Source organism: Martes martes, assembly GCF_963455335.1.
Source record: "Martes martes genome assembly, chromosome: 6".
In the NCBI taxonomy this organism is placed as follows: Eukaryota; Metazoa; Chordata; class Mammalia; order Carnivora; family Mustelidae; genus Martes; species Martes martes.
The window spans coordinates 65,045,821-65,063,964 of NC_137893.1; the positions used below are offsets into that span (position 1 = coordinate 65,045,821).

The 18,144-nt window shown below is 36.6% G+C and overlaps 1 protein-coding gene across 5 annotated transcripts in view; it reads left to right on the plus strand.

The window, feature by feature from the left end:
- The first annotated feature begins 1,212 nt into the window (after positions 1-1,212).
- The window catches only part of BCLAF1 (BCL2 associated transcription factor 1), a 29,402-nt gene continuing 12,470 nt past the window's right edge, over positions 1,213-18,144 (plus strand). For 3 of the 5 annotated variants that reach the window (XR_013966954.1, XM_080805463.1, XM_080805464.1), the window contains exons 1-8: positions 1,213-1,346; positions 8,008-8,111; positions 9,668-9,781; positions 10,502-11,413; positions 12,606-13,271; positions 13,422-13,591; positions 15,918-16,023; positions 17,072-17,156. Coding sequence is in view for 4 of the 5 variants with exons in the window: in XM_080805463.1 (XP_080661589.1) it covers positions 9,678-9,781; positions 10,502-11,413; positions 12,606-13,271; positions 13,422-13,591; positions 15,918-16,023; positions 17,072-17,156 (2,043 nt within the window). In the remaining variant the exon portion in view is untranslated. The remainder of the gene's footprint in view (positions 1,347-8,007; positions 8,112-9,667; positions 9,782-10,501; positions 11,414-12,605; positions 13,272-13,421; positions 13,592-15,917; positions 16,024-17,071; positions 17,157-18,144) is intronic. The other 2 variants (XM_080805465.1, XM_080805466.1) reach the window with 1 other exon arrangement.

The window sequence follows — 18,144 nt, forward strand, 5'->3', positions numbered from 1 at the left end:
CTTGTCAGTGCACCACGTAGGCCAAAGATTACTTTTTCCACATTGGGGTGGTGGTGGTGGTGGTAGGGTTAGGGGCAGGCTGTACAGCGAGAGAAAAATGAGAATTTATTCCATGAAAATGAGGTTATTTTTTTCTAGTTGAGCTGGCAAATCGGATTGTGAGGAGAGAATGCCCTAAGCACAGTGTTAAATTCACATCTAGGGCCCAACACTGGATTTAACTGACACAAGATGGTTTGCTAATTATAACTTTGAAATCCTTTAAGGTAGTTTAAGTCCCTAAACATCAAAGTAATAACGGTTTCAGGGCCTAAGGAAGAAAGTGCAGCCCAGACAAGTATTAATAGAAAATGCACTATGGCTTTTATTTGAAATTCTGTCCCAATCAAACGCGGCTTGCCTATTTATAATCTGACTTATATTTCTGGCAGACCAAGCTATATTGGGCTGTTTCTCGGCCGGCACAAATGATCGTTATGCTTCGTGCTCTGTATTATTTTTATGCCTACGCCAACATTCCGGGGTGCCTAAGTGGTAATGCTTTAGCAGCGTCGGGAGGAAAGAAGCACCGGCTTCTGATGCAAAGCAGGACAGCCCAAGCTGCTCAGAGCTCTGCGGTTCGAACTCTGTTACGGTTAACAGAGTTGGTCTGACGCTACTCTGGAAGGGGACTTAGCTCGTGGCCATTTTTCTACAATCGAAGTGCGTTTGGCACATTTTACATCAAAGCAAAAGCGACACTTCCAAGTTTCCAGTTGAGGCGTCCGAGAAGAAACTCGGCGCTTGCTGGCGAAGGGAGACGCGGTGTGCCAACAGCCCTCTAGCTTCCTTGTCTTTTCCTCGGCGTGAGACTGGCTTTCTGCTTTTGGTCCGCGTCGGCGCCACAGTATGAATAGACCAAACAAGCAAAAAGCGGGGCCGACAGAGAGGTCCACGGTGCACCTTCAAAGCTAGGTAGAGACTCCCGCGAATTCCACGGTGTGGCCAGGAGACCTCACGGCCTAACAAAACACCCCGCCCACCATCTACTGTCACCACCTCCGAGGCGGCAGTTCAAGGCCGGAGGGCGGAGCCACCAGATCATCGCGCGAGACCTGCCACGAGACTTCCCAGAAAGCCTCAGGAAACATCTTAATAGCTGGGGAGCCAGTTTAGGGCGGAAGGGTGGGCGGGGCTAGTCCAGATATTTAGCGGCACTGGCGGACACGCCCCAAATCGGAAGTGACGGAGACGAGCTAGCGCGTCGAAGATACCTCTATGGTTTTCTCCCGTTCTTGAGTCGGGAAATGGCCGCTGTGTAGTTACAACGGAGATAAGTCCCGGGAACGGTGCTTTCGGCGTTTCAGGTAGGCCTCATGCTGCATTCAAATCACTCGAAGGGCAGCAAATACCGAGAATGAGTGAATATTGTTGAATCTTTTGTGGGTAGTGACGGGTTGGCGGCTACAGGAGGACCCAGGAGACCCTTTCGCCGTTATTTATGCGTTTCTCCCATCAGATTCCCTCAGGTTTTCGGGGCACTACAGGTCGGAAAGGTGGGGGGTGGGGTGAGCAGCGAGAACGGTGCGCGCGCGCGCGGTTACGAACCTGGCTCGAAACCCAGAGACCGCGCGGCCTTTCCGTGCGCGTGCGCATACCTCCCTCTTCCACCCTTCCCCCATTTCCTCGGCCCGGACCCTTGCGCGCGCCCGACTGAAAGCTCGCCCGGCGCACGCGCGCTTCCTCCTTTCTCCGCCTACGGCTGCTGAGGCCGCTGGAGGTGCAGCTTGTGTTCGCTTCTCATTGGCTGGGAGCGCCACCTTTCTTCCAGGCTTTGGGGCTTTCATAAAACAACTATGACCTGCAGCAAAGTGCGTTGGGTAGGTTGACCCGTTTTCGCGTCGTCGTTAAATTCCTTTTTTCCGGCTTCTCGCTACTCGTCGGTTTACGCCCCGGTTTGTTTGTTTGTTTGTTTTTTGTTTTTTGTTACTGAGAACGTGTTCTGCTGTTCCTTGTCTCTGACACGGGCATCCGCCTCCGGCTCTCGGTGTCGCGGGACGGTTTTCTCCGAGGTTAATCTCGGATCCCCCTGGCAACCCACTTTGTTTTGAAGCGAACGTGTGCGCTCGACTCTCAGAGTTGGTGCCTAGTTACCGTTTCCTAGCCTGGGGAGCAGGCCTTAGCTGATGGATCGAAGAGTAGCCTTGTTTCTACCCCGCCCCCTTACCCCGGCCCAAAAGGCAGTCTTTGAGTAGTACCAGCGAAACCACATCCTTTTGGCAAGTGATTCAGGTCTTTATATCGAGTCAGATACTGAAACCATGATAGACAGACAGTGGGGGTAATTGGGTGGGAGTGGCGAGTTAAGGTTAGGGACTTGGCCCTCACTTTTAAGTCCATAAGTTGGCTTTCTTCACATTAAGATTTATCTTATCAGAAGCAAGCAGTAGTAGTAGCAACCACATTGCTATGTCATTTTTTTTTTTTAACGTTTTAGGCTGAAAAAATTAAGGCCAAAGTTGAAGGTAGATGTGACCAAAATTGACGTAAAGAGGTTAGTTACTTAAGACACATGTTACTGGAGCAGTGCCTTTTAATTTATTGTAGGTATTAAAAAGGAAACCAGAATTCCTTAATCCTCGTGTAAATTCTCGTTCCAGTTAGACTCTAGTTGGAATGGTTGGGCTACTGTTTCGACAGTAGAGATTCTTTACATAGGAAAAACCGCTACAAGTTTATCTGCATTTTTATGTGATTCTAGTCAATTTAGGATAAATAATTCTATAAGGATTGTGTGTCTAAAATAACTCATGGTGAACAACCCAAAGTTTATGTACTGATGGCTCATAGCCATTTTGTTTTAAGGATACCATGTTTTCACTAACATTGTAGTAATAAACATTGGAATCCCCCTTCATTCAGATAATTGGTAGCCTAGGAGATTTTTCTTTTTTTGTAAGAACAATAGTATTTTAGGACTCAAGAGACAGATCTCTAAAAACCACCTGAAAGACTTAGGTCTACATGAGTTTATTGAATTCATCTACCTCTATTAGATTTAACTGTGTGATGAGAAGACTTGTAGAAATAGAGAAAGTCTTTTCAGTTCTATATAGAACTTTGGATTGGGAGTTTCCAGAAACTACATTCAAAATCCTTAGTTGAACACTAGCTGAATTCTGTGTAATTTACACTGATTTATTAATGAACGAAGATGTAGATAAGGGAATCAGGAAGCCCAGTATATCTCCGGATAGTAAGTATAAATGTTTACGTTACACTTTTAGGTTATGAATTTGTTCCTTCTTCACATCCAGATTCTTAGTGGTGATTTAGTGTTATCTCAGAATCTTAAACATTAATGTTTTATTTGACTGCAGGACAGAAAAAAAAAATCTAAAAACATTAAGGTAGTAATAATTCTCGTCTACATTTGTGTATTATTTTGTGGAATTCTCAAACTTGATCCAGTATTTCTACACTTAGGTAGACACCAAAAAGGTAGAGCATTTTAAGGCCACATGAGCCAAGGAGTGGTGCAGCCTGGTCTAGAATGCAGGGATTTTTCTCAGTCCCTTGCTGGTTTTGTTTTGTTTTTTGTTTTGTTTTAAAGCAGGATGACAAGCTGGACAAATAACTAAAAACTTGTGACTAAACCTATCATTTTTCAAAAGCTTTTAATTATGGAAATTTTCAAGGACAAAAGTAGAAAAAATAGTGAGTTCCTGTGCTCTCATCATACAGGTTTAGTAATTGTCAGCATTTGCCAATTTTAAATTATTTACTTTTTGGTGGAGTATTTTATTTTAAAGATTTTATTTATTTGAGTGAGCGAGTGAGTGAGCGAGTGAGTGAGCGAGTGAGTGAGCGAGTGAGCGAGCATGCCTGAGGGGCAGAGGGAGAGGGAGAAGCAGACTCCCTGCTGAAGGCTCAATTCCCAGGACCTTGTGATAATGACCTGAGTGAAAGATGCTCAACTGATTGAGTCACCCAGGTGTTTCTTTTTGGAGTATTAAAAAGCAAAATTCCAGTCATTTTAGTATGCATTTATAATGCTGATTAATTTTCTATCAGAAATATTTATTCTTACAAGAATCATTTGAAGCAAGATTAGATGACCTGCAGGAAAAACGGTCACAAACCAGTTACCAATAATGATAGCTGATGTTTGAGTGTGTACCGTGTGCAAAATGCTGTTTACATTCATTAGTTCATGTAACCTTAAACCTGTAAGTACCATTACTGATAGCCTTATTTTATACCTGTGGAAATTGAAGCTGAAAGAGATTAAGGTAGTAACTTTTCCAGTGGTGAGCACCTAGTTAATGGTCAAGTCAGGATTTTTGAACCTAGTGTGTTGTAATAATAGTATTAGGATATTATTTTTAGGATGATTAAAGATGTGAATAGCAGTGATTTGTTTACAGAAATCTGGAAGCCAAACTCCGCGAATCTGCTAAAAGGAAAACTTGGCTCAAATATGCTTGATAGGGTAATCTAAAGAATCCATTTTGGGGGGCTTGAGCTTGAGTATTTTGTTGAACTCTTTTCTTTTCATCACTTGTGTTCTAGCTGATCATCATGTGTTCTTGCATAAAAGACTTTCTTAACAAGAAAGAACTTAATAAATATGGCCTGATTTATTCTCTTAATGTTCCTCACTGGTTGGTGAATCAGTTGGATAAAAACATATAAAACAATTTATTCCCTCTCTTTTTACATCTTTTTTTTTTTACGGTCTCTTAGTAAGCAGTCTTGGTTGTAATAAAGGGAAGATGGATTGGGCATTTTGAATTCTATATATAGGTTATGGCCACATCAAGCACCTGTCAGAGCACTGGAGAGAGTGCAGGAACGGGATCAAGAGATCTGGGTCAAATTCTGGATTAACCATTTATACTCTAACTATGGGCAACCTGAAAGGGCAAAGAAATCTCTTCTTTACTCTCCCAAACTTGCACATCTCCCAGATGCTTGAGCCCAAAACTGAGACTTTAGGAATACTGTTGAATTCCACCCCTCCCTTGCCCCCACTTCTCTCTGCTCCACACCAACAACCTATGAACAAATGCTGTTGACTGCATTTCCACATCTGATTCTCACTTTGCCTCTTTTTTCCAACTTCATTGCTACTGCCTTTTCCAGGTAACCATTATATTGAATCTCAACCTTCTAATTTATCTCCTTGTTGTCCTCTCCATATTGTCCATGCTATTCACAGCAGCCATTTTAAAATGTAAAGCTGGTGGTGACTTCCCTGATTGTTGCAGAGCCTTCCCGTTGCAGTTAGAATAAAATCTACTCTTTATTCTGTTCTGGCCTGCTTTCTAGATGCAATTTGATCTGGTCCATTCCTGCCTGTTCCACCTTAACTCCTACCCTCTCTCCATGATCAGAGTGCCTCAACTTTTCTTAGTGATCTTTCTGTCCTAAATTTGCCAAGTTTGTGTCTTCGGTCTAGAATGCTCTTCTTTCTGTGTAACTTTGCAGTGTACCTTGTCTTTAGCTTTAATGTTAACTTCTTAAGGCCCAGAGACCCACCTTTGTAGTCTTCTCTCCACCTCTTAACATACATCTTGTGGGGTTATTTCCCTTCTCTCTATCCCTCCCTTTAACATAAGCCCCAAGAGAGTAGGCAACTTAATGTCTCACTTGAAGTACAGTATTTCCAGTGCTAGAATAATAGTGCCTGGCATGTTATAGGCATCTTGTAAATTCAGAAGAATTCTGAAACCTTACAATTTTCTTCATTTGAAAGATGGGTTAACATGTAGTTTATGAGATTGAGGATTAAATGAGATGATTTTATTTAAAGTCGCCTAGTAGTTCTTAGCACGTGGTTGGTATTCAGATGTTTTTGGCTATGATTTGTTGATTTTTATTCCTGTTTAGTTGGCTTTGGAGAGCAAGCACCTCTTCCATAGTCCTGTTTCCCATAAAACCTAGCATAGTGCTTTTTACATAAACTTTAATTTAAAAAATATTAGAGCTGGGGCACCTGGGTGGCTCAGTGGGTTAAAGCCTCTGCTTTCGGCTCAGGTCATGATCCCAGGGTCCTGGGATCGAGCCCCACATCAGGCTCACTGCTCCGCAGGGAGCCTGCTTCCTCCTCTCTCTGCCTGTGATCTTTGTCTGTCGAATAAATAAATAAAATCTTTCAAAAAAAAAACAAACAGTGTCAGCACTTTAAAAAAAAATTAGAGCTGATTATGGTCTTTGTACTAACTATATTAAATATCATTAATGTTAAATGTTAAATATATTTTGTGTTAAATATATATTATTAAGTATTGTTAAATATATTATACATCATACTTCACATATGTTCTTAAGAGTTTTTTTATAGATAGTTAACCATATTTATAGATGGTGAACAAGAAAGTGTATCTACTAGTATAACCTACAGCCCCTCCTCTCTTTGTTATTTCTAGTGTCTATTTTTTTGGAATTTCAGAAGTCATGATTTGGAGTAAAGAGGGATTTGGCAGTTGGTTTTCCTTTGGATATGTGGAAATTAAAATTAGCTTTTTAGAATTGGTTAGGGGAAGTGTTGGATAAAATGAGCCTTGTATCACTTCCAGCAATGAATCAGTAGTGTTGAACTTCTAGGTCCAGAACAAAGTTTTATAACAATATATCAGTATAGAAGATTAATTTCTTTCTGCTCCCTTGGGGGAATTTGATTATTTTTTAAAAACTAAACGTGCATGCGCTTTAGAAATCCTTTTTTTCTGTATCTATGGTCTTTTGTTATTTTTTATCTTAGTATGTTTCCCTTAATTAGTAGTTCCTATTCTTCCTAGTTTGAACCCTTAATCTCCCCAACTGTAGGATCATGGGTATATAGGGGACAACCTTCTTGATTCACCAGTTTAATCTTACCATTTCTTTTCCTTTGTATTTCCAATTTTATTGCAGTTTTTATTGGATCTTTGTTAAGAGTCACAGATTTTCATATTTATGTGTATTTTTTTTTCCATTTATAATGGTCTATGAATTTCTCAAGGTTAGGCACGTATTAGTCTTTTGTTCATTAGTTTCTGCTCCTCTAGTGGTTTTTGACTCTCTTTTTGCATGTAATTGGTGATCAGTCACTGAATGTTACTTACAAGGCTAACCTGTTGGGTGTTGATAACTGGTTAAAATTTGGACAAAATTTTAATTTATTTGCATAATGTAAATTGGGAAGAGTATTGGCTTTCATTAGATAGTTGTTTCATTTATGGCCTGTTCTTTTATTGGAATGTCTGAACATGTATCAAAATGCTTTCAGGCACTGAACTTAGAGTTACTGTGGTATCTGTTAATAAGAATTTTAAAAACCAGTTTCAGATGAAACTAAACTGTAGAAAGAAAGTAACCCAGAGAGAATAAAGAAAAGTAGCAGAGCATTAAAAATAAACTCATACTTTGGGTAAGTTATAATTATAGCATTATGAATAATAACTACTGATAGGTGACACATTTAGATATTCCAAGAATACCGTATTTGGCATTATATTAGCCACTTTGAATTTTTTTCTTTCTTTTTTTAAAGATTTTATTTATTTATTTGACAGAGAGAGGGAACACAAGCAGGGAGAGAGGGAGAGAGAGAAGCAGGCTCCCCACCGAGCGGGGAGCCTGATGTGGGGCTCCATCCTGGGACCCTGGGATCATGACCTGAGCCCAAGGCAGACAGATGCTTAACGACTGAGCCATCCAGGCGCCCCACTTTGAAATTTTCTGATAGGATAACAGCACAGTTTCTGTTTTCTAAAGCCCAAGTTACTAAAATGAGAATTCAGGTATTTAAATTAAAAAGTAAAATGCTGTCAGTTTCATGGTGTACGTCTGCATTCTGATTAAAACAAAAACTATTTCTTAAGCTTTTATGGTTAAAAGTTTATTTCCTAAATGAGTTTCCCTTTCCCTGAAATCATTAGTGCTTTTATTAAGAGTTGATTTCAGTGCCAGTATAATTCATTGTTGTGAACTGTGGGTGTTTAATTTACCATAAATCAATTTGTATTTTTTTTTCTTTGCTAGGAATTTGAATTTAGAGTTTAATTTCTCAGACCATTTTCTCCAGGAAGAACTTTACAGTATCTCAGAGACTTCATTTGATTGTTTAATCCTGCATAAAACTCAAGGTAAATAGCATTTGTTTTTCTAGTTTTCTAGTTTAGGTTTATTTGAGAAAATGCAACTACTTTAATTCATGAATCTGAGTGATTAAAAGTGATTTAGACAGAAGCTTTTTTTGTTTGAGTTTGTTTTTGGGGTTTTTGTTTTTTTTGCTTCGTTTCCTTTTGGTGGCTTACATGAAGTAAACCAGATTTTAAAAGCTTTAGGAAAAAGATTCTCTTTATCTCTTCTGCTTCTCTATTGTGTGTCTCCTTCCGCTTTTATAAATACATCAACTTAGACTCAGGCTAATAACTCCTTTTCCCTTATGCATATAAGAGGAATTCCATAAATTAACTTTTTAACACCTTTGCATTAGTGTATTAAGGTAATTAAAGTTGATTTTACATGTATCAGCTCATTTAGTCTTCACTACAACTCTTAGGAAGATATTGTCTTTATATGTTTCTTATTTAGAGAAGATAAGGCTAGTATTTGTCTTTAGGATAGTTATGTTTTATTTTGAAATATCTGAAACCTTGAATTTGTCATTTATGGTTTTCGATGAAGTATGTGCAGACATTATGTTGCTGCCTCTGTAATTCAACTCAATCTTAGTACTTTAAAATACTATTATCTTAATACTGACAGTTCCTAGGTAGGAGAAATTGTTCATATGGCAATTATAGGCTAATAGAAGTTTAGTGAGTCCATTTTTATGGAAACGGTTATTTTGGTAATAAGTGGAAATTTGGAAGTAGTTACAGCAGAAATAAACTTGGGAGGCGTGTGTGTGGTGTGTGTGTGTGTGTGTGTGTGTGTGTAGTTTTGAGAAGAGTAGATCTTCTAAATTATTTAGTCCTGTTATTTCTGTATCCAGTGAAGTTTAATTACTGCACTAGATATTAAGTAGTGTTTAGAAAAGTTTCAATATTGATACCCAACTTTTCTTTTTTCTTGTACTTCCAGTATCTATCTTCTAGCAGTCTTTCCAGTGTATCTTTTATCCTTTTTTATCTGCTTACTAGAAAGCTACAGGGTGAATTAGCGTTGTCACATAAGTCCATTTTCATGTGTAATCATGTAGTATTACATACATGGAATGGTTAATTTAGTCCCATTTTAAGGCCGTAAAGCATTTAGAATGATAGTCTGCTAGGTTTTTTTTTTTAGTATTCTATCACTTGTATTTTCTTTGTTTCAGTTTCCTTATCTGATATTATTACTCTGATACTGTTTATCTTTGTTATAAGACAGGTAGGCATTTGTTTTGGGCAAGGAATAACATCTAACATACTGCTATAGTCTTGTATTGCTCTTTCTGGCTTCTGTAATTGCTGCCTTTCTGAATTGAGGCACATAGGTGGTGCAGTCCATAGAAATCTATCTACAATATGTAGTACCTGTCATGCAGGTGAAGATAAATAGATAGGGATATTGTCTTATTATTCATTTGAAAATGGTGATGAGTAATATCCTTTAAGAAACTTACATCTTATAAAATTTAGTTCTTTCAAAGTAAATAAGAATGTGAAACTTCTTGAATTGTGATTTTTGACTTTTTTGCTCTCTCATTGACTAGGAGAAAAGAAATGGGTCGCTCCAATTCTAGATCACATTCTTCAAGATCAAAGTCTAGATCACAGTCTAGTTCTCGATCAAGATCAAGATCACATTCTAGAAAGAAGAGATACAGGTGAATTACTGTGTTTTTAATTCTTTTAATAATGATAATCAGCTAATATGAAGTGCTTACTGTGTTTAGACACAATGCTAAACTCATTAATATATTTTACTCTTAACTCTGTGAAGTGGATCTATTCTTACCTTCACTTTAGAGTTGGAGAGATTGAGAATTGTTCAAGGTACAAGCTAGTAAGCGTCAGGGCTTAGGTTTGATTTAAGTTAGTGAGACTTCAGATCTCAGATTCTTACACTGCATGTATGGTTAATTTCTTTGAATTTAAAATGTTAAGAGATAAATTGGGTAACACGAGAATTATTTGACAGTAAGCCATCTTTCCATATTATTTCATAGTTTCTCGTTGTTTCCGATTCTGATGTCTCAGTATTATGTGTGCATTTAGGCAGTAGTGTTTGACTGACAAATATTCTTCTATGCCATTAAATATTCTTTTACTTTATTACTTTAAGTGCTTGTATAACTTTACTGTGATTTGTTAGTATGTCCTGTTGTTAGGTATTTTCCTGTTTTCTCTGCCTTTGTTCCTCAGGCCTTTATTCTCTCAATATATATCTTAGAAGTGAGGCTTTTTTCATTAAAAACGATAAACTTTTGTATAAATGAAAGGTTTTGTCTTTCAAATGTACATTTTTGTATGGTCAACCATAAGTATTTAGAATGGTAGAGTGGAATGGTTTATTTTTCTTGCATTGATATTTATTTCATTTTTAGTTCTAGGTCTCGTTCCAGGACATATTCAAGATCTCGTAGTAGAGATCGTATTTATTCTAGAGATTATCGCCGAGATTACAGAAATAATAGAGGAATGAGACGACCTTATGGGTACAGAGGAAGGGGCAGAGGGTATTATCAAGGAGGAGGAGGGAGATATCATCGAGGTGGTTATAGACCTGTCTGGAATAGAAGACACTCTAGGAGTCCTAGACGAGGTCGTTCACGTTCCAGGAGTCCAAAAAGAAGATCCGTTTCTTCTCAAAGATCCCGAAGCAGATCTCGCCGGTCATATAGATCTTCTAGGTCTCCAAGATCATCCTCTTCTCGTTCTTCATCCCCATATAGCAAATCTCCTGTCTCTAAAAGACGAGGGTCTCAGGAAAAACAAACCAAAAAAGCTGAAGGGGAGCCCCAAGAAGAGAGTCCTTTGAAAAGTAAATCGCAGGAGGAGCCGAAAGATACATTTGAACATGACCCATCTGAATCTATTGATGAGTTTAACAAATCATCAGCCACATCGGGTGATATTTGGCCTGGCCTTTCAGCTTATGATAATAGTCCCAGATCACCTCATAGTCCTTCACCGATTGCTACACCACCTAGTCAGAGTTCATCTTGCTCTGATGCCCCCATGCTTAGTACAGTCCACTCTGCAAAAAACACCCCCTCTCAGCATTCACATTCCATTCAGCATAGTCCTGAAAGGTCTGGGTCTGGTTCTGTTGGAAATGGATCTAGTCGATACAGTCCTTCTCAGAATAGTCCAATTCATCATATCCCTTCACGAAGAAGCCCTGCAAAGACAATCACACCACAGAATGCTCCAAGAGATGAGGCTAGGGGACGTTCTTCATTTTATCCTGATGGCGGAGATCAGGAAACTGCAAAGACAGGAAAATTCTTAAAAAGGTAAGCATTAATGTATTTAGATTATAATATTAATAGGTTTGTACTTCGAATTCTGTTTGGATATACAAGTCTTAAAATTGCACCATGATGTGTAGTTAGCTGTTTTCACTCATAATTCTTTATAATTCCAAGTTGTTTATACTACATCTGGTTAACTTTGGAAATTAAGTGTTTTAATAGAAACTAATTTATATTTCTCTTTTTAATTTTACTCATTTTTAGTCAGTCCAGAATTAAGAATGTAAATAAGAAATTGAGTAGCATAAAGCATAACTGGGTTAACATGTAAGATCTTACAGAGATGAATTTTGTGTTAGAGCATTGAAAGCTTATTTTGTTTTCTTCATTATAAGGTAACATATAAATAATGTAGTTATAGTACATATTCTTATTTGTGTGGTATTAATACATGCAGCTGCCACTTAATAAAACTATCTGACTATGGAAAAGATAATGGTATTTCTTATTCTAGTAACGTTTGAAACATACTTTGTTTAAATTCTGATATCAAGCATTGCTAAAGAGTTGCTAAAAAACTCTGAAAATTGGTTGCTAATGTAGTTTGATTGACTCTAAGAAAATAGAACAGGCAGGCTATTTATGGGATAGGGCTGTACAAACTACAATTAAATTGCTTGTTGCACTGATAACAGTTTCTACTTAGTATTGCCAGGAATCATTTTCTGCAGCAAAGTATATATGAAATATTTTGTGATTCTGTTAGAGTATTTAAATAATACTAAGTTCACTTTTGTGAACTCTCTTCTTTCGGTAGATTGTGTTACAGTCTGAAATTTTGAGTATAATTAATAGAATTCTGATAGATGAGTATACTCTTTATTAATGGTTTTTAGTCTCAAAAATTAAACAGTGTTTGCATGTTATGGAAATTATGGATAATTGGATTTGTTAGTGTAGAATTGTGGTCTGTGACTAGAACAGGTTTTTGGGAAAGGCTTTACTCTCTAAACTTCAGGTCTAATACGTAAATTTATTTAAAAACTCAGTACGTAAGTGCTGTATGGATGCTTTTAATGTTTTTTAGAAGTGGAATCTGAAGAAAGCACTTTTTCAGTAAGGTTTTTTTTTCTTTATTAGTGGTCCTGTGGTATTGGGCAACACATAAAAGTATGCAAGTGATCCACAGTGAATGCAATCCAGAGTTACCATCCTCTTCTCTGCTTATTCACAGGTTCACAGATGAAGAGTCTAGAGTATTCCTGCTTGATAGGGGTAATACCAGGGATAAAGAGGCTCCAAAGGAGAAAGGATCAGAGAAAGGGAGGGCAGAGGGAGAATGGGAAGACCAGGAAGCGCTAGATTACTTTAGTGATAAAGAGTCTGGAAAACAAAAGTTTAATGATTCAGAAGGGGATGATACAGAGGAGACAGAGGATTATAGACAGTTCAGGAAGTCAGTTCTTGCAGATCAGGGTAAAAATTTTGCTACTACATCTCACCGGAATACTGAGGAGGAAGGACCCAAGTACAAGTCCAAAGTTTCACTGAAAGGCAATAGAGAAAGTGATGGATTTAGAGAAGAAAAAAATTATAAACTTAAAGAGACTGGCTACGTAGTGGAAAGGCCTAGCGCTGCAAAAGATAAGCACAAGGAAGACGACAAAAGTTCCGAGAGAATAACAGTAAAGAAAGAAACTCAGTCACCTGAGCAGGTAAAGTCTGAAAAGCTCAAAGACCTCTTTGATTACAGTCCCCCTCTACACAAGAATCTGGATGCACGAGAAAAGTCTACTTTCAGAGAGGAGAGCCCACTTAGGATCAAAATGATAGCCAGTGATTCTCATCGTCCTGAAGTCAAACTCAAAATGGCACCTGTTCCTCTTGATGATTCTAACAGGTAACTCCACATTGATAACCAGAAAATAATCTGTGATGATTTAGTTAATATTCTAATTATCTTATTTTGTGAACATAATCCCATTTCGTATTCAAACCAATGGTATATTTTGTTTGTTATGTGTGTGTGTGTGTTACCGATTTGCTCCAGACCTGCTTCCTTGACTAAAGACAGGCTACTTGCTAGTACACTTGTCCATTCTGTCAAGAAAGAACAAGAATTCCGATCCATCTTTGACCACATTAAGTTGCCACAGGCCAGCAAAAGCACTTCAGAGTCTTTTATTCAACACATTGTGTCCTTGGTTCATCATGTTAAAGGTATGTTTACTATTGTGAATTAAATATTTCTTGCAAATTAAAATGAAGAGTTAGGCTTTAATTAATGTACTCTGGGGCTAGCAGGTTTACGTAGATAGCATTAGAAATTGGGGAAAAATAGTTTCATGAAAGAGTGATCAGTCTTTCTAGCATTAAGACCCTTGGAAATGTTTAATAAAAAGTGACTGAAATACCAGATAGAGTTGAAACACACTCTAAAAATCTGTATCATGATAAAACTGATAAATATTTAAGGGGAAGTCTTTGAAATGTGTCATTGTACTTGAAGGGCAGAATGCTTACAGATGATTTTTCATTGCATGCATAGGATTTATAATGCACACTTGCATAGATTTTATAATAAAGTGAGGCCATATTGTTACTGAATATTATTAAGAATTTCTTTTCAATTTTTAAAGAAACCTGAAACCAGCAGAAAAGCAGTATTGATTTTCTACCTATATTTTTGTTACTTAATTTGTTGTAATACTTAGCTTTTTTAAACGGTAAACTGGAAAAGAATTTATTGGAATTTTTTAAGGGAAAAAAATTTAAGAAATTTAAAAATGTGTTAGAAGAGTAGTGATTTTATGAGTAGTTACTAATTAGGATGATAGTTATATTTCTTTAAGTCCTGAGGGTGATAAGGGTGTTACATTTCAGTTAAAATAATGATGCTCAATTTTCACCAGTATGTAATTCAAAGGTACTAGTAATTTTCAAAGGTTTTAGGGTATGACTTTTTGGGCAATTAGGTTGTTTTGTTTTTGTTATTTTCTTTCTGTGTTTAAAAGGCAACTTACTATGAAATAGGTTCTTACCCAGGAAGCTACATGGTTGTTGGTCTAAAGCCATTTTTTAAAAAAAGTTTTGTCTTTTCATATGAGAACAACTCATTGTAATAGCTGAAACTTGTCGCTAGCAAATTCTTTATGCAGTTGATGTTTCAAAATGGTGAATAGTAAATGAATTTCTTTTTGACTGTTATTTAAACATGGTAACAAGAGTTTTGTTATTTGGCTATGACTAGGTTTGTGAGCCAGTTTATGACCATATTATTGTGGTACATCAAATATGAAACATTTACATTTTTTCTTTTTTTACCTTTTTTTGACCTGTCTCCACATTTTACAATTTATTGCTGAATTTTGAGATCAGGTTTTGATAAAATTTTTTCTTTTTCATTTTCTTTTTGTTTTTTGTTTTTTTGTTTTTTGTTTTTTTTTTAAAGAACTGTAGTTATGTTTCATTATTGGTATTGTGCAACCGATCTGAACAGCTCTTTCTTAATTCAGAGCTGAAAATGCCCAGTGATGTTTTCTTTTTCATTGTAACTAGGTCCTGGAATATGTTTTGAAATGGCAAAATCCATGTTTCAAAGTAAAATAGCTGTTGAAAGATACAGGCAAAGTTGAATCTTCTGTCTTCCTGGCAAAAATGGCATAAAAACTGAGTTGCTAGCTCAAATTCCTGGGTTTCATGGAATTATGATTGAGGCACTACCCTTGTAGTGGCCGTTTCAAGTTTTAATGATTGGTTATGAGACATGTGCTGGATATTGGGCGGTAAGTTGACACAGATGTATGTTGACCTGTTAAGCAGATAGCTTGCTTCGTAATGTAACATTTCATGACTTTATACGTCTTTCTATTTTACATTTACAGCGTATCTTGAATGGTTTAAAAGCTAGTATTGATATTACTAATTTTAAAATTTTAAAGAAGGACAAGGGAACAATAGCAGATATGCTGTCAGGTGTGCCAAGATGCCAGATTTTTGGAGTAATGTGTTAATTGATTTGAAGAATATTTTTTGAATTGAAATGGTACTATTCAGTTTTTCCTTAAATCTGTTTTTTTGTTGTCAACATAGTTCTTGATGAAATAATTTTATTAGTATACTAAAATCAACTGTGTAGTTATTTCAGTATTTTTGTTTTCTGCAAATGATTACTTGAAGTAACTTCATTGGTTCATATTGGCAAGGTATAAGGACATTCACTTACTGTTCCTTTTTGTTCTGTTTGAGGAAGTAGTAGTGCATTACTGAAATTGAGTTAGAGATTCTCAGTTTAATCTGTTTATTGTTCTTGGATTATATGTAGTACTGACAGTGCCCTCTGAGGGGCGTTGTATCGGTGACCTTTTGAGGTACAAAAAGTTAAAAGGGACAGAGTAGGAGCTCTTTGTAACACTTGATTCTCTTCTGCTAGGTTTCTTGAGTATTTTTATTTTCTTTTCACCTGCCAAATGCCCTTCTGTCACAAATGAAAATCTCTCTTGAAGTAAAGATAACTAATTGGGCAGTATTTCTCCTAAATCAACAGAGCAATACTTCAAATCAGCTGCAGTGACCCTAAACGAGAGGTTCACCTCGTATCAGAAAGCCACCGAAGAACATAGTACCAGGCAAAAGAGCCCTGAGATACACAGGTATGTGCACTGTTGAAGGGGCATATAAAAATGTTTTGATAGACAGTGTTTAAACAGGATCGTAATGGAACTGTGCTGTCATCATGATATAAAATGAACTTTATTTTTGTTTCTGATTCACACCTTGAATAAGTGTATTTCCAGGCTTGAAAAGTTTGTAATTTACTATTTCTATTTAATTTTCAGTTCACTTGGTTTAAACAGGCTCTTAGAACTTAAAGTACTCTTAAGCACTTCCCAGTAAGGATTTCAGTAGATACCACATTTTTGGGAGGAGGAAGTTGGATACCTAGAGTAGCCCTTTATTTAATTTACTACCAGTAAGTTTGTAAAATAAAAATGCTTGGTAACAGAACTGTTTTTCATAAGAGCATGAATGTTAAAAGTCAGGCAGTTATGTTCACAGCATGGTTTATAACTGTGTTGTGATGAACAGGTTAGTTAATCTCTGAACATATGTTTTTTCCATCTACCAAATAAGGACAACAGTGCCTCTTTTGCAGAGTGGTGGTGACAGTATTGGTTATAAAATATCTAGTGCTTAGTCATAGTAGGTAGGGTTTTGGTGGTGACTGTTGAAGAAGCTCTGAGAAGTTGAAATGGACACTAGTTTAAAAAAGGCAAGGAAAGGCTCAACATAAAACTAAAGATCCACTGATTATGTAAAAATATTGGAGATATTTAGGAACAAATAACCCTATGCCTGTGTTCGTTGAGGATCTGGAGGTATAATTTTATAATGGTTGACATTTAGGATGGTAACAGTCAACTTAATTAAAACACGAGTTTTTTATGATTAACTTTGTTTTAAAAGGTTAGATTTTTTATATGTAAAAATACCTGAAGTATTTTTAATTTATTTTTAATGGATATAGTTTTTATTTCTTAATTGTTTATTTGGAATTAGATTAATAACCTTACAATGTGAAAGTTCATTTGGGAGAGGAATAACTGTCTAGTTATTTCCTTTATTAAAATGGACAGTTCTGAGGAATTTTTTGAACCATAAAGTTAATGTGATTACAAACAGACTTTATTTTACATTAAGGAGAATTGACATCTCTCCAAGTGCCCTGAGGAAGCACACTCGTTTAGCAGGGGAAGAGAGAGTTTTTAAAGAAGAAAATCAAAAGGTATGTTTGGAGTGGACATTTTTTTTAATGTTAATGTTTTCAACTTAGTTAATGATATTATATATTAAGTGTAGTTTGTGTAGACAAAATTTGTTTGCAGAGGTCATCTATTTTTAACTTGTAAGTAAATACATTTATGGTAGTGTATGTAGTGTTTTTCCTAAAAGAGATTAAGCTGACAGTATACTATGTATCTAAGTAAAACCAAAAGTAATTTTTAAAAATGATAATATTTGAAAGGAGAAATTCGTTCTAAGCAAAGGGTAAAGAATCAAGCAGTAGAAAAAATTATAAAAGCAAAGATAGAAATTATAGTAGGGTTTTTCTATAAAGTTTTGGGGTTAAATGAGCCAGAATAAATATTCCTTGATTTATATATGCCTAAATTAATATTTCTAGGTTTTTCACAGCAAGAACAAGAAGTAATCCCCATGCTTCTGGGCATTTTTGATCTGGACTAAGAAATGAGCTTTCTAAGAACTGATTTACAAATGAATTTGGAATGAAAACTCACTTGGAATTTTTGTGGGTTGGGGAAGAATGTTTTTAAACTTGAGAGAAGGACCTGTGAATGTTGGGGGAGGGAGGTCTTTGGAATAGAATGACTTTTTTTAAGGGGATTCTGATACATTCTGTTGATTTGAAATTGGTGTTTTCTAGGTAGGCTAGTCCATATGGCAGGCCATATGGGTCTAGTAGAAATGTAGGGACAAGTAGAAAAGGAACAACTGTCCATTGTAATGAAAAGCTTAGGGGACTTGGAAATGCTGCTTGGTTTCAGTTTTGGCTGTAGCCAAGTATTATTTTTATGATACTTGGAAGATAATTAGCCCCTTGGACATTTGGTTTTCTATTCAGAAAAAGGAGACCACATGTTTTGCAGACCTAAATAGTTGTGGTATTATGAAAACATTGGCACTTTGATTTCCAGAAGCTGTTATTAATAGTTGTATAATACGGATATTTTAATAGGGTATCCTGTTGACTT